This window comes from Microtus pennsylvanicus, chromosome 1 (assembly GCF_037038515.1).
Source record: "Microtus pennsylvanicus isolate mMicPen1 chromosome 1, mMicPen1.hap1, whole genome shotgun sequence".
In the NCBI taxonomy this organism is placed as follows: Eukaryota; Metazoa; Chordata; class Mammalia; order Rodentia; family Cricetidae; genus Microtus; species Microtus pennsylvanicus.
Window position 1 is genome coordinate 44,538,895 of NC_134579.1, and position 16,927 is coordinate 44,555,821.

Here is a 16,927-nt window from a genome sequence, read left to right on the forward strand (position 1 = left end):
AAGTATATTTGACTAAAAATTAATTGAAAATAACAACTAATCCCCAAGCTCTTTTATATTCTATTAATCAATGCAGTAATTATCTTTAGCTAACAGAAAATGAGGATGCTAATCTTTGAAATATTTAAGAAAGTTAGTAGGTGGCTTTAAGAGTAGACTTAGTAAGTGCATGCATTGTTCAGTAACCTGTATAGTCTAAAGAATGAAAATTTAGGAATGGGGCTTAAGATATTTCTAAGAAACATTAATTATGTGACACATGAAAATATAAATGTTAAGGGCTGAGAAAATGGCTCAGCAAGTAAAGTGTTTGCTATACAAACAAGAACTGAGTTCAGATCCCTAGCACCCAGGTTTACCTGGGTGTGATTGTTCATGTGCTTGTAAAGTGTGTGAAGAGAGACAAAAGAACTCACAGAGATTGATGGGCTCACGGGGATTGATGGCCAGCTTCTTGCCGATTGGTGAGTTCTGAGTTTAGGGAGAAGCCTGTGGGACTTGTAAGGGAGATAGAAGGGTTGCAGTAGGAGAGATAGGAAAAGAGGGATGGTAATGGGCTACAGAAAGATTTCAGTGGGAGAGAGAGGATGAGGGAGGGTAATTGGAGTCGAAAATGACCAAAATTCATTCTTTACATTTAGAAAATTGTTAAAGAATACAAAAACTAATGATAACTTAAAAATGAAATGTAATGTAATCTGAAAAGGCACCAGACATTGACAAAACAAAGTAAGAAGAAATTGCAAATGACGTCACTACAGAGAGTGGGCATGGAGCAGCAAACAGAGTATGAAAGGATCAGTAGTGATTTAATTAAATGGGTGACATTTCAGTAGAATGTTTACATGTAGAACCATGCTGCACAGAGTGGAAGAAAAGCATTTCAGTTCAGGAAACAGTATAAGTTTCACAAGATTAGGAGGTAGTAACAGTTTATTTGTAAGAAAGGTACCAAGAACTAATTGTTATTCCCTAGTCCAGCCTGATTTTCTTGCATCAACACAGACCTACTGAAACGTTGCTGGGATCCTAGAGAATTCCCTTCGGAGTCCCGCAGAATTCATCTTAAATGTGATTTAACTGAAATTCTGATTCGTTGGCCATGCCAGGGGCATCACATGACCATTTCCCAGGTATAACTAATTGAGCAACTCCTGCAGCCTGACTCTGTGGTGCCGATCAACACAAACATTAATTGTGGAGTCCAGAGCCCTGATTTGCTAGTAGTTTTCTATTCCATCAAAGAATTATGTTGTGAAAATCACCTAAAGGGATGATCTGTAAAGACAGGAAGTGGAGGCATGTAGAGTTGGTCACTGGAAAAAAAATCAAACTTTCTCCTGTAAGTGGCTCTTTGTGATTTTATCCCTGACTGGTTTGTCTCACCAAAAAAATTCCTCCAATATTAAATTCCTCTCTAATCCACTCTCTCGGCAACTTAAACTACTCAAGCATCTCCTCGACCTCCCACACAATTACCAAAATAAAGATGCACAACCGAGAAAGGTGACTCACAGTTTTTTCAGCTTAAATCAGCTTTATATTGCTTTTCTTGTAATCATTTGCTCTCTGAACAGGAAAATGATATTCTTTTGGTTTTTGCCAAATTCGACTTCCATGTGCAGTATATTCCAAAACTAGTTGGCTTGAAGCTTTCTAATTTTATAGTTATTGGTTTAAATTTTCCATTATTGTTTCCTAAGGGAATAATTCTTAACAAGTATTAGCTTCTGATGCAGACAAAAACATAAAAGATTTGTTCTCTATGTCAGTTAGCTTTTAGTTAATAAATAGTCTAGTTTCCTAAAGTTCGTGGGTTATTCATCCCCCTCTGTGATTCTCAGAACCGATTTTCACAAATAAAAGGGTATATTCCTCCTTACTAGAATTTCATGATGAAGCCTGGTCCCAGTTCCCAGAAATGTTATCATTGTGTGTAAGAGACATTGGATGTTGAAATCATCATCTTCCTAGGTATTGGCATGACCATCCTTGCCCATCCCCCAGTGAAATCTATTAGTATCTTCCCTTCTGTTAATGGGTTTGGGAATGAGTAGAGCAGTCTCTAAGAGATGCCATCACAGTAGATGAAGGCCAGGAAAAACAACAGTAACTAAACATTGTTGTACATAATTTATCTAAGGAGAAATTAAAGACTGGAGTTAGGAAAGTATATATTATTCACAATTATAGGTCATATAATGAACAGGAAGTTGAACCAATAATCCCACAGAAGCAATACCAAAACTAGCAGTTTTGGGTGCCTTACGAACGGGCAGAATGCTCAGGACTTGGTTTAGCAGACAGAATTATTGGCTGAGAAAGCACTGTATATTTCAAAGTAACTACAAATCTGTAGCAAGACAGTGGTTGATAGTATCGGTATTGCTGTGTTCTGATCACAATAAGGGATCGCTCTACAAAATGGTGACTGTTATTTGGTGAAGCAACCAGCTGGCCCTACTTGGGTGAAATCCAGGATTATGTGGTCTTAGCTCTGTGTGAGATATCTATTAGGTGCCCTAATATGGGCTGTGCCAGAATTGACCAGTGGGAGTTCAGCAACCTTTGTCCTAGTCCTAACCAAATTGTGCCATCACAAAGTACGTGTTAGACACTAGTATTTGTTCATTGTACGGACTGCTTGCTCAACTCCTGTCAGTCATTGAACCAAAGCTATACCTGGCCAGAAAATGAAGCATGAACCCTGCCCTGAAGGAACTCCTGTTGAAAAAGAGACAGTGGTGAGAACGCATATTATAAAGTGGGCCAGATGTGAAGGTAGAGTACCGAGAACAGAGAGAGGATAATCAATCGTGAGTAGCCAAGACTGTGTTATGTAGGTAAAGAGGAGGACTCTAATCAGGAAAAGTGTTTAGCAAGAAGAAAGTAGTGAAATGAGACCAGAGAATTGCAACGAAGTTTGGGATGGAAATTGGATGGCTTGGAAGCTTGAAAAGATAATTAGGGTCAAGAAAGGTAACAAATATCCCTTCTGATTAAGATTGTATGCAGTCTTAACAACACAAGAAATGTGGTGTGTTGAAAGTAACCCAGAAATTGCCTAGATGAAAATAACCCTTTCAGTAAATAGTGGGAAGAGAATTCTTGGCTCGGGAACAACACATGCAACTAACTTGGAGAGAAGCCACACTTGATGTGTTTTATAAACTAAAAGGAAGGCCAAAGATTCAGTGACCAGGAGGAGAATAAATCTAAGAAGCCAGAGAAGAAGACAAGGCCTGAACATATAGGAATTAAAGGCCTTAGTCACTGTGAGTCTGGTTTTGATCACAAGTAGAGGGGAAACCTTTCAGAGGCACACATTTTGAGGGACACTTTTAAAGAGATAACTTTAGCTTCTGAGAGAACACTGCTAGATGTATTAAGACTAAAAGGGAAACTAAAAGGTAACCTATTTTTTTGTTTCTACTATAGGTGATTGATTGCATCAAGGATGACCAGAAGACAGATTGGAGGTAGGAAATGGAGTAAAGGAGAGAAGAAATTTATTTTTATTAATTTGTTATTGTTTTCATAGAAACTAGGGGTACCCACAAGCATCTAATGGTGAAAGATATTGGAGAAGACTCAAGTGTCCAATTTGTGAGTTATGTGACTAGATGAGAAAGAGATTTAATTAAGAGATCAGGACTTATTCCAAGGGACAGTTATATGCAAACTTTTGTAAAATAAGTTTGACTGGAGAGCCTGGAATTCTCCCAGCTGAGGCTCTCTAACCCACATGAATGGTACAGCCATAGACAACAACATTTGTGCCCTGCCTTAAGTCATAATAATGACAAAAGTCCTAGTAACACCAAGACAAAGAAAAAGAGGAGGAGGAGAAGCCATCAATGTGAAGCTGGATAGGTGCTATATAAACAGGAACAGAGGAAAATTCCAACAGAAATGTATATTATAAAAGCCAAGAAAAAATGGACTCCAGGAGGGAGGCATTGTTCATAATTTTGAATATCCTAAAGAGGTCCGACAAGATAGTCCCATTTGTCTTTCTGGGACTCTACTGGAACTTCTGGGTTTTTTTTTTTTGTTTTTTTTTTGTGTGTATTATCTTCAAGCCTAATTAATTCAGAGTTCATTACAGACTATACATTAATGAATCCTTCAATCCATGTTTCTTAAGCCAGATCATCAACTGGATGTCTTAACGTCAAAGAATTTGTGAGCTAGTTATGAGAATCATGTGAGAACCCACCATAAGAGTAGGTAAAACCATTGCAAGTTAGAAAATTCTCCATTCAGGGTAGGAAGGGTGGGAGAGCCCAAACTATAAAAAAGACTTTCAATGCAGTGACATTGGCAATGAGAAGAAGCAAAGGACAACTAGTACTTAAGTTTGTACTAAGTACACTGAGACCTAGTCCAAGAAAAGGTTAGCTTTTCTTCTTCAGAATTCATATTCTATAGTTTCAGAATCCTTAGGAAAAACTTCGCTCAAACTTTTGATCATTTTTCTTCAAAAAAAGATAATAACCATAGATATTAAATTTATTTAAATTCACAAGCTAGGTTAATGTAAACCTCAGTGGAAGACTACCGGATAGTTATCAAATTTGGGGGAGCCTTGAAAAAAATCACATATAACTAAATTATAATTAGCTCTCTAAACAAAGAAAATCATTGGAATTCTGGGAGAAAGATAACTTAAATGTAAAATTCAGTAGCAGCCAGTAAGCACTGGCTTTACTGAAACAGGGAATCTTGGTGACTATTAATTTTATCACTTGTTTCTTATCTGAACCATGTAACACAAAAAGTACTTTCTTCTCTTCTGAGGATGGTATGTAACTGTTACTCATACTCATCTTAATGCACCAAGAGGAGGCTAATTCATTATAGATTGTGGTGGTGGTTAGAGCCTTGGCTATCTATGACCTGACCCTTTTCTGGACACTTGCTGAGAAAGATTTTCAGAAGAATGAATGAAAAAGTATAGAAGACATTACAAATAGCCTTCAGCAAAGGATGCTATGGCTTCATAAGGTAAGGAAAAAAAGCAGTTATTTCTATGGTAAGATCTGGAAACCCAGAAATAGGCTGGCAGATCTAAAAAATATCCCCAAGAATAGAAGAGTCAGAGACCTAGTATAGAAAAAATATAATGTTGAATGGTATATTCTGAGATGAAAACAAATAAAAGGAAAAACATTTTTAATATTTGAAGGTTACATGAAAGAAGGATGTTTTTTACTGGCTCACCATCTATTATTTTAGATGGATTAATATGTATATACACCATATCACACACATGCATATACATGTATATGTATACACAAATCCAAGATGAGTAAAAGCTTAGATTCTAGGCTCATTATGCTAAGATGTTCTTAACGTCACTGTTTAAAGCACCTGATACTTGCATTTGCTTAACCTTTGAAGTTGGTGCTATTTATTTTTGTTTTTGCCTCTTCTAGCTCTTTTACACAGTCATTATTGGGAAGATATTAGGGTTTTTCCAATTTCCATTTAAAAACATCATTTTGAATAGTTATTGGAACAGGAATTACAAATAATGGATGTGAGGCTAATTATCAACATTCTACATTTAGAGCAAGCTAGTGCATATGGAGACAACAGCTCAATATTTTAGAAAGTGCCAATTTGCTAAAAATAGATAAATATGGTGATGATTGCTGGAATTAATTCAAGAACATTCAAAATGAGATGACTAATATCAAGGAGTAGCGCTTCTCTGGTATAAAGTGCGTAGATCTGTTTTACACCCATTATTGCTCAATCTTTGGGCAGAAATTGATTCTATAAACTATAAAAGAAGAGTTAGATATGCCATGCCAAGTTAACAGGAATATGCGACAACTAGGATTTGTCTTAGAACCAAGGTACCTGTCAGGTGTAGGCTTCTAAAAGGCAGTGGAAATCTGGTGCTTATATCTCCAGATATAATAGAGACTGGCTCCAACCTTTATTGGGTGAATAAAATCTGTAAGCTGTGGGACAACTACTTCCCTTTAGAACTCTACTAATGCTAAGGGTATTGTGGTTGTGTGAATGAGAAACGTCACCCATTGAGTCATGCATCTAACACTTGGTCCCTAGTCGGTGTTGTCTGAGAACGTTGTGGAAGTACACCATGCGGAAGTTAAAGGTTATAGCCTTTTCCACTTCTCTCTCTTTGTTTCTTGTGTGTGGTTGCAAATGTGATCAACCAACCTTCTGTTCATCGCCATGCTTTTCCTGGCTGTCATCACACCTTTCCCATATTAGGACTCTATTTTTCTGGAACCATAAGTCAAAAGAAACCCTATCATCCCTAAGTTGCTTTTCATCGGAGAGGTATATCACAACAACAGAAAGGGCACTCGTTGTGAATAAGTGAAGCAGCAAAACTGAGAAACAACCTAAAGAAAAACGTAGGGACCCAACACAGCTGAGGGAAATTCGTCTGGACCCGAGTAGCTGCACTATGACAGGCGGGGGGGGGGGGGGGTGATAGACGTTGGGACTCTTTCTCAGCATTGACTCTCTCCTTAGATTTACAGGTGTGGACTTCCAGAAACTATGTGACTTGGGTTTTCTTACAATCCCATAGAATTGTCCAAATGGCAGTAGTTGATCCAAGCAAGACCAATAAAACATTCTCTCCCTCTCTCCCTACCTTCCTCCCCGGTCTTTATCTCCCTTTCTTATTCCTCCTTAATTTCTTTCCTCTCTATCCCTTTATAAAAAGGAAGAGAAGCTGAGGTGCTAGGAACTAAACTGTTTTAATGAAAACCCTGATAGAGAGGGCTCATGAATGAGTTTCTTCTGTTGAAGTTCCCACATCAGCCCTGGTTGCTTTAGGCTTGGATTTTTTTTCCAAACTCATAAGATCTCTAAGTTCCTTCTAATGGATTATGTTTATGCACACTTAAAGTCAAACTTTGATATTTATACCTAGTCAAGAAACTCATAAGTAACAGTAGAGACAAGAGAGAGATTAAAGATGATATTGACCATTAGCAAACTATAAATACAACTGTAAACATTTTTCCTTCTGAACAGTAGCTTAGCCCTAGGTATCATTAGCATCCTTTCTATTACAAGTCCTTCTGGGATCCTTTATGCAAAACTTGTTGTTATAAAATATGTCATGCTGGTTTTTTTTTTTATGTTAGACATTTGGCTTCTATGAAAGACAGAACCTTTGCACTAACGTGATCTGATTATTTTAAAATAATCTCAAAGCCAGGCAGTAGTGGTTCATGCCTTAAATCCCAACACTTGGGAGGCAGAGGCAGGTGGATCTCTGTGAGTCCAGGACCAGCCTGGTCTACAAGAACTAGTTCCAGGACAAGCTCCAAAGCTACAGAGAAACCCTGTCTCAAAAAAAAAAAGCCTTAATATAATTCCAAATACATATAAAACTCATTTTCTTGTAGAGTAGGTATTACAGAATTATTTTGCTTTGTGTGAAAAGTTGACAAATTGTGTTATGTTAAATGGGTAATTTATCACAGTCTTAACTATGAAGCCAATGGAAATGAATGTCCTTCTTAGAGATCTGTGGACTTGTAAGATTGCTTAAGGCATCCGGAGTTGAGTTTTAAAAGATTCAGGATTCTGTGCTTTTCTGATCAAGGTTTCCTAGTGGTGCACCAACAAGCCCTGAAACTGCTGTGGATGGAAATGGTGCCAGGTAATAATCTGCTGGGCCTCCAACCAGGCGGCAACTCCATTTCCAGGCTCCAGAGCAGCCCTACCGTCCCTCTACCTTCTTCTGCCTGACTGGGCCCTCATGTGATAATGTGAGCACAGCTTGTCTGATAATGCTCAGAAGCCAGTTTTGAGGTGCAGTGTTGAGGGAGAGTGGAGGCAAGCAGCATAGCAAACAGAGAAGTTGGAATATAAAGGGAAAAAATGATATACAGGAAAATAGTAGATATTTCTCACGTTCCTGACATTTTGGAGTTAAGGACAATTTTAGTGTGTGCTTATCTGAATTCTGTCACTCAGGTTCTCAAAGGAAATGGTAAAGATCTACTCTGCTCTCATCTATCAGTGTAGAGCTAACACTTACTTAGTAGAGAACAGGAGAGGGATGTGGAGAATATATATCTTTGATGCAGACAACATTGGTACTTCTTGCTTGTGTAGCACCATAAACACTTTAAGGAGGGTCAAAAAGTCATTGTTTACATAAATACTTTTATTTTTCATCACTTTATTTGAGCCTCATGCCAACCTAGTAAAGAAAGTGAGTCAGGGTTTGGAGGCTTTTATTATGCCAATAATAGAGATGAATAAACTGAGGCTCAGAGAAATTAAGTTACTTACCTAAGATCACAGGACAAGCAATTGGCAGAGCCAGGTCTAGAACCCAGGGAAGGGGTTTATTCCACTACAAAGACATGGAACAGGACATTAAACAAACAGCATCTAAGAAAGCAGGATCTCTACATAATTACGGATTGGAAACGCAGAAATTCACAGTCCCACACTGAACCCAAAATGACTGAAGTATGCCACTCCAAGCAAATAAGACAGAGAACTGTAACTTTAACCACAGTCGTCCTGTTGGAAAGCTCGATAGCACTGAGCAGAACACACAGTCAGCTCTGAATAGGTACACAAGGATGATCTTGATTTCAGAAAATGTCTTCTTAGGTCCCATAATGAGTACTCAATCCCTATATACGTCCCCTAAAGTAAATATGTATGGGAAGTCCCCAAGTGCTAGGCATACCTTAAGGTGCCTAATTTGCCTAAAATACATATTGGGAAGTTGGGCAAGGTATACTTTTTATTAACTAACGTTCACTTTCACTAGTCCCTAATACCAAGCACTAGCAGAAATCTGAAAAACTTCATTTGCGTTGGAAGGGGGCAGGTAAGAAAATCCTAACCTAGGGATGTGTACAACATTTAGTAGGATATAGGACAAGGACATCAGGGTTGAGAAATACCATCCATCTTTTGGCAATGAAACACAAACTTCACCTACAAAGGCATCCCAACTAAGTTCATGGGAATACAGCCCTTGAAATCATGGAAATGTGTACTTGCAATCTTCTCCATACTGGATGCCATAGGCTTGCACCAAGACCCAAACCTCTCAAGTCTGTTCAAAACTGGCAAAGATTCAAATGATCTGATTCCTCCATGTTTAGCCCAACTTTAAGAGATTTCTTACTATTCCACCCTTCAGCTCTACACAAGATGGATGTTGATAGATAATATAATTTATATACTTCACGAAGAACAAAGTTCAAATGTAGATAAAAATAATTATTGATCATACTCTTCAACACAGGCTAATACTACCCGCTAAGTAAATCAAACAGCTGTGAACAGCGGGAGATGGACATGAAGTCTTCAAGGATATCTGTAGAACAAAGCAAGGATCATGAGTACACCAGGCTCCAAACAAAGGCCTTGTGGAGCTGTAAGAGTTTATTAGCCAAGTCTAGACTGGGATTCTTCACATCCTACGATAGGCCAGGTTTTGGGCGCTAGGATGGTGAGTATGGTAAGGGAGTCTCCTGATAGCTGCAGCTAAGGCAGTTTGGAGAAATGCAGTGTATAAGAGGGATAATTTGGTGCCTGCTTGCACAAAAATCAGACAGTTGCCACATCTATAAGTTTGTAGCAATAGTCAATGAGAATGAATTCCACTTTTAAATTACTTGTCAGTAGCTTCCTTAAAATCTACTAGTGATTCTATTCATTTAAATATGCCACAACTTGTGACAAGACTGAACGTCTAGTTCCATATGTGTTTGGCAAGCAGACCATTCATAATTCAAAGTATTCACCCGGGAACTAGACAGTATGATAATTAGTAAAGACAGAGAAAGGATAAAATTTCATCAATTTTCACAAGAAGCTCACAGTGTGAACACACACACACACATATATACATATAAACACTAGATGGTACAATAAGTGATAATGGAGATAGCTCAAAGTACAATATGGTCATAACAATAGTAGATAAAAATTCAGTAATAGAAGAATGGAGCTAACTCTTATGAGGGAAATGGAAATTTTCCAGGCTAAGGAAAAAGTGTAAAGTAAGCAAAAGAGTGAGATATGAGACGTAGGAAGTATTTAATGATGGCCTTATGAAGAGAGGCAATACCAGATCATGCCATGCATCCTGAAGGGTTGTTTAATGGTTTGTAGCCATCGGGGAGACATTCTAGAATTTTAATGAGGAAATTAGTGTGACCAGATTTACACCAGGTAAAGATAGCTTCTCCGTTGGTTGGAAGAATGACGAGAGAGACTGTGGAACTAGGGACCCATATAGGCAGCTATTGCTTTAGGACAGGTGAAAGGTAGCGCAAAGACTGAGCCAAGTTATTTATACAAACACGTAAATGTTGAAAAGCAAATAATGTATCCCAAGTCTCTTCAGCTACAGTCAAAAGATTCTGTAACTGACTGTGGGAGCTGAAATAAAGGACCACATTTGGAACACACCCTAGGTTTCTAGAGCTCTGAAACTGGATGGATAGTACTGGAGTAGAAAATCCAAGGACAGCCAAAAACAGAGTACACCTGGTGCAAAAGACACAGGAGAAACTGGGGGGCTGGGCTCTCTAAAAACACTTCAAGATATCTATAGACCAGAAGGTAAAGATAGACATCTCAAAATTGCAGGACAGGACTGAAGCTCTGAATGTGGATGTGTTTCTCTGGGATTAATGAATGGGGTGACATGGGAAAGAACCAAAGAACAGATGGGAAGCCATTGGCCTTGAGTGGCTGGGGGAGTAAAATATCCTTCAGAGGATTTTTAACAGGTCCTGTTTGAGGAGAAGGGGGATTGGGAGAATTATCAGGGAAGCACAAAGAGAAGGCAGAGCAATGGGAAATAAGATGTAAACTAATGGCTCACCTGAAATGGTACCCTGTGTCAGTGGAATCATGGGAGCAGAGGCCTCTTTAAAGCTGGCAGAAGAATAGTGAGTGATGAGTGGCAGAGAGGAGCATGAGCTTGGGATGCTCCTAGAAACTTTGTTCTAAAAGGAAAGAGAGAAGGGGCACTCTAGAAATGGGGATGCAGGGTCAGGAGACTCTGGGAACAGAAGAGACAGGGCACATCCACAGAGCACAGGAAAAGCAGCTGAAGCACTACAAACTGAGGAAATCTCAAAGGAGAGGTGGAGGAGTGGTTGACGATCTGGAGGAAACACAGAAGAGAGATCAAGAATCCAGGCAGAGTTCAGTGTGACCAGAAGTAACATCTCTAATGACAAAAAACAAAGTAATGTCCTGACAATTACAGGGGATGGGGAGAAAGCTGCCCTGTCCAGGTAAGAGAAAATTCTTCCTTATAAAGCCTTTTGAGGTAAAGGGGGTGGGGCTGTTTGCTTAGTTCTTTGGTTGGTTGGCTTGTTCTTCCATCCCCATGACAGGAAGAGACAAAACCCAGGTGATGTGATCCATTCAAGGTGTCTGAGTCTGTAAGAGGCAGAAAGTAGGACTCACGGGATGGTACTCTCCAGGGACCTCTATAAAGAGTTCAAGGCAATGGCACAGGATCAACCTGTCTACACTCAAAATCCAAGAGGCAAGGTTCTGGTGTAATCACCCTCCCCCCCCCTTTTTTTTCTTTTAAACAAGTGACACTCTCTTATAATTAGCAGAGACATGAGGGAGTTAAATGTGTGCCTTCTCTTAAACTTTGAGAGGGATGCATTTCTTAAGCTATTCATAGAAGAAGGTATGTGTCTTAAAGTCAGTATGACCAGCTTCAGGGAGGGTGTGGTATAGGGTGGGAAAACAATGAGTTAACACATAGCTCCATTATTGCCTGAAAGCCCTCTCCCTCCTCCCTATGGGACCAAGTAAAACTCTGAAGTCTGTGGATTAATTCTGCCCCAGGCGTGTCACAAGCAATTTCACGATGACAGAAGCAGAAGACCCTGGGCCACTCTTTCTTTCGGTGAGCAGGAGCTTTGCCCTTTACATTGCTACATCAAAGGAGGTTTCTGCAGTTTCACCAGCTCAGCAAGAAGGCAATTTAACCCTGTGTTTTCTTATTCCAGTTGCCTCAGCATAGTTTGCAGGAGTAGAGTGGGCAGGGGTCAGGGTGACATTCAGAGGAGTCTCTTAGCATGAAGGATCAGGGGTCATTGTGCATGTGCCATGGTTTAATTTTAATAATCAGAAATGAACACATTTCTGAATTCATCACAAACTGTGGAAGGTTCTCTGCAAGTCTAGATGATGTGGGGAAAAAAGCAAACAGACAAAAAAATCTTTAAATAATTTCTTTTCTTTAATTTTGGAAATATGTGGAAGACACCATGATTTTAAAATATTAAACAGATTTAATTCTATTAAGTAGAAGGCCTCAGTTGAATCAATTGACTAAGTCCCTGGATGCCACTGGGTGTGGCTCAGAGAGTCTGAGCAGGAATCCAATTTCTTACTAGAAAGAATGTTCCCCTCACCCAGCAGCACGGCTGTACCCTCCACACCTCCTGATGCTCTGCGTGGGAAGGAAAAGCAAGGCTGGAATTTTAAAGCATGGATCTGTCTTTCAAAGATGAGACTTATTTGTCATTTGGGGGAAAGGCATATATGCTAGCAGGGTAAGGGTGGGGGACCCTGGTCTGCTAGCTTGCAGGGTAATGTTTACACTTGAGCTACAAAATAAAGCCATTATTTTTAAACAAAGGAAACATCTCATAGTTTTCTTTCTCTGTAGACTATCACACCTTGCAAGTTTTTAATCATCTGCAATATGCATGGTAATTGAGCTATTTAAAGTAAGCCCCAAGATATTTGAAAATCATGAGCCAATAAAATCTCCAGGATTCTTTTATTTTAATCCTCCTTTGCCTACTCCCTTGTCTTCTCTCTCTCCTCTCTCTCCTTTTTGCTTTAATAATCTACTGTGGTAAATAATGGCTAATAGAGATCATATATGTGTTCCTCTCACCCACTGACGGTCTGTTACAACTTAGAAATATCTAAGGCTGCTTGCTTGCGCTGCTCAAGTGGAAGAGGAAGGAAGTGCAAGCCCTCCAGTCCCCCTCCCACACTGCTGCTGGATTGCATGGGTGTGGCAGAGTTAGACCTTTGCAGGTTTGTACCCTTGTTTTAGTCCCTACTAAGAACTAGAATGATAAAACACCTTTCAGAAGAAGAAATGAAGCCCTTAAATTCTTCCTGGAATGAGAGAGGATCATTTCACCCACAGGAAGAAAACCTGCATGAGGCTTAAGGATCCACACTATATAAATGTCAGTCAGTGTAATATGAGCCCACGCCCTGAAGACACCATTTCCTTCTGTCTGGTTTAATGATATCTTAAATACTGACTTATGCAAATGACACATAACATTATTACATAGGGCACATAACCATTTCACGCCCAAGAACCTATTTATAAAACGTGTGGGTGAAAAGGACCGTTTCCATACATTCTAACCCCCCCCCTTGCATCATTGATACTAAAACACAGTCAGGCATATGGACTCCATACAGAGCGCTTGCATGATGGTTGCATGGGAAGTGTGCATGTGCTCTCTGCATTTACATGCAAATTCCTACAAGTCCCTAAACACACAATTTCATCTTCATCACTTTGCACACCAGAGTGAGTGCTCCAGGCCGTCAGTGAGATGGAGCCAGTAAAAGCAGCTGTCCTCATTTGGGGAGGGAATTCCTTTAGCCCCAATTCTCTGTCTAAAAAACCACGCTTGGTTCCCTTTACTGAAGGAGATGTGTGGATACTCCCATACTACCATGCATAAAAATAGGGTGGGAACAAGCTGTCAACCAGCACACTTATTTCCCCCAAAATTCAAGCCTTGAAAATGAAGAGAATTGGTTTCCTCACGGCTCCACCTTCCTAAATTTTCTTTCACCAGCTGGTCAGTGCAATCCTCTTAGAGCCTTATTTATTTATTTATTTATTTATTTATTTATTTATTTATTTATTTATTTTTGTGGGTGTGTTTCACCCTTGCACCTGTACCTGTTACATTTATATATTAAAAATGAAGGAAGACATGGGAATAAATGTTTTACAAATGTTCCAATGGAAGCAGCAGTTTCTGGAACCAAGAGGGATACAGCCAGAAGCACCCTTTGCCCCGCCTTGACAGACTTTTCACCATGTATCCCTTCAAAACCAAGTACGTACATTTATTTGTTTGTTTGTTTGTTTTGGGCTTGCTTCTCCTCTAACTACTTGAACCTTCTGCTTATACCCCTTTTCCTCTACCTTTTTCCTCCTCACTCCCCACCCCTCCTTCCAGGGCGCTGGCTACATGTGGCCAGGCTGAATGGCTGTTTCCTCTGCACTCTCCTCCACCCCCTTTGGATTCAGAGTGTGTTTAACAAATTGCCCAATTTCCAATACCTGCACGAGGATAATACCAACCCCCCGCCTTGCACCCCACCCCGAAGGCAATCCGTGTGCAGAGGGGTTCTTCAACCACGACTGCCACCCCACCCCGCCCCACCGTGGGCACACGGGCACACAGACCCCACACCCATTTCTCTTCCTAACCTCCAAAAACCACTCAAATGTGCCCTCAGGGATGTTTGGAGGCTGCGTTTGGAGAGGGTTGCAATGCTGTGGGTTACTGCAGAATACCCAGTTTCTCACTTCTCTCCACCCTCACCCCGATTAAGTTTCAAAATGTCTTTCAAGAAATAAGTGAGCAATTTGAAATGAAACGGGGTGGTGGTGGGGGAATCTAGGCAGTGGGGGAGGGGAGCTTGGGATTCTGGCTTGTCTTGGACGCGTCCCTGATCCCGATGGATGGGAGTCACCATGCCTGTCCTCCGGGATATTAGCACCCTTCTGGTCATTGCGAATGTAAGGAAAGACTCGCGGGAAGGGGGAAAGAGAAAAGCCCCGGTTTCCAACAGGTAATACCGGCTTGCCTTTCCCATCCCATCTAAGCTCAAAGCTCCTAGGGGCGTGGTCCACCCTCTTCCCGGACCAGCTGGCGCACAAGCCGCCTCTGATCTTAGGAAGGGGATTTTCCCCCTCGGAACAGCTAGTTATTCCCCAACCCCTGTTGTCTTAAGGCTCTCTTTAAAAATAAAAATCTCCCAATGAGTTTCATTCATTCGTTAAATAAATAAATAAAACCTTCACATGTATTTTTCCACATTTACCTGCTCCCCTTTAAAGCTCTTGCGAGCTCGAAATCAGGTATCTTCCGCAGCACATGTGAGAAAAATTGAATCACAGAACAGGCAATGCTCAACCGTGATGATAATTCCCCCAAGCACGCTTTTTCACAAATAATATAAAGGATAGCTTTCTTATCTCGGACATAGAGTCTACATTGTCCCCACACCCCTTTTCACATCCACACCCTCAAAACCAGAGACCTAGCCGCTATGCACTTACTAATAGGCGAGAGGGAATCGTATTTCCAGCCAAGCCGGCATATTTCTCTCCCCTCGCCCTAATTAGTATCAGCATTCCAAAACCAAAGCATGAAAGACAGAAAAGAATAAAGCTGGGATGCAACCATCAGTTACCATATGCTAAAGAAATCAGAGCACCATGCCAGGGCAGAAACAGTTTTTTTTTTTTTAAAGAAAAAAAAATTTTTTTCCTGCCTTTTACAAGGAAATACTGTACTCTGGCAATTTCACAACAGCAAGAAGTAAAAAATCTTTAGCTCTACCTGTTTGGTTCTTCTCATACAGCACAGCATGGTGGTATCTTCCCCGGCCTTCTTCCTGCCTCCTCTCCTTTCCTCCTCTCTTCCTTATTCCCCCCCTCTCCACCTCTTTTCTGCTCGCTTGCTCACTCGCTCTCTCGCGCTAGCGCGCTCTCCCTCCCTTCCTCCCTCCCTCTCTCCCTCTCCCTCTCTCTCTCCCTCACACACACCAGGGCAGTTAGCAGCAACTGTAAGGTCCACAGCTATTGCTCACCGCACATGCTCCTCTCTCTCTCTCTCTCTCTCTCTCTCTCTCTCTCTCTCTCTCTCTCTCTCTCTCCTCTCCTCTCCTCTCCCTCCCTCCGTCTCTTTCCTCTCTCCTTTTCTCTCTCTTTTTTTTCCTCCACTCCCTACCGAATCTATCTTTTTCTTCCTTCTCTCTGGGCCCCTTTCTCAGAAATGTTCACTAGCTTTCAGTGACTAATCACTTCCCGTAGCCCCTACCCCCATTCTAGACAGTCGCCCCCTCCCAGTCCCCTGCCAGCCTCATGAATATTTAAACACCTCCAATCTGGACCCAATTACCCACCGACTTTTGCACTGCATTGGGAGGGCTATAGGGTGGGGGCAGAGAAGGATATTCCAGACTGTTAGAGAGTGGATGAACATGTTTTAGGGAAGTGGGGCCTGAGGAATGCTTGTGTCTCTTTCCCACCTCTCTTTTCCAGGACCATAAGAACAAACATGCAAGGAGGGGCTAGACATACGTAACTTATAGCTGCCATTTAGATTTTATGTGCTGTTAGAAATCATGGAGGTTCAGTTTCCTCAAAAATACTGTTTTTATTTATGTAACCTAAATGTATACACTTAGACACGCACAAACTTAAGTCATCTATGCTTCAATACACAATCAGCACACACGCGTGCACAGACACACGGCACTTAAGCACCCTCAGGATTAGAATGTGGAAATAACTATTGTCTAGGAATGAGCATCCGTATCTAAAATCACATAGTGGGTTCTTTACTTATGCACATGAGATTATTTGACAATTGCACGTCCCTCTAATTTTACCACAAAAGCTGAGTCTACGTGAGTGGCAGGGTTGTATAACATTGACAGTGATGTTTTGCAATTTGAGCACAACGGATACAAGTAAGCTCTGTCTTGAGCAAAGCTGCACACCCTGAAGCCTGCACCAGTTCATTCCAGTGCCTCCCTTGTCTTGGGGGAAAGATGTGACTTGTAAGTTTGTAGTACGCAAATTTTAGACATTTAGTGTTGTTGGATTGGAGAGCCCCTTACCTGTAAAATG

At 40.7% G+C, this 16,927-nt stretch overlaps 1 protein-coding gene across 1 annotated transcript in view; it reads right to left on the reverse strand.

Moving 5' to 3' along the window:
* Positions 1-15,920, reverse strand: part of Gap43 (growth associated protein 43) — a 91,030-nt gene extending 75,110 nt beyond the window's left edge. Inside the window, exon 1 of the mRNA XM_075962696.1 lies at positions 15,633-15,920. Coding sequence (XP_075818811.1) covers positions 15,633-15,662 — 30 coding nt within the window. The 5' untranslated portion in view covers positions 15,663-15,920. The remainder of the gene's footprint in view (positions 1-15,632) is intronic.
* Between the last annotated feature and the right edge of the window lie 1,007 nt (positions 15,921-16,927).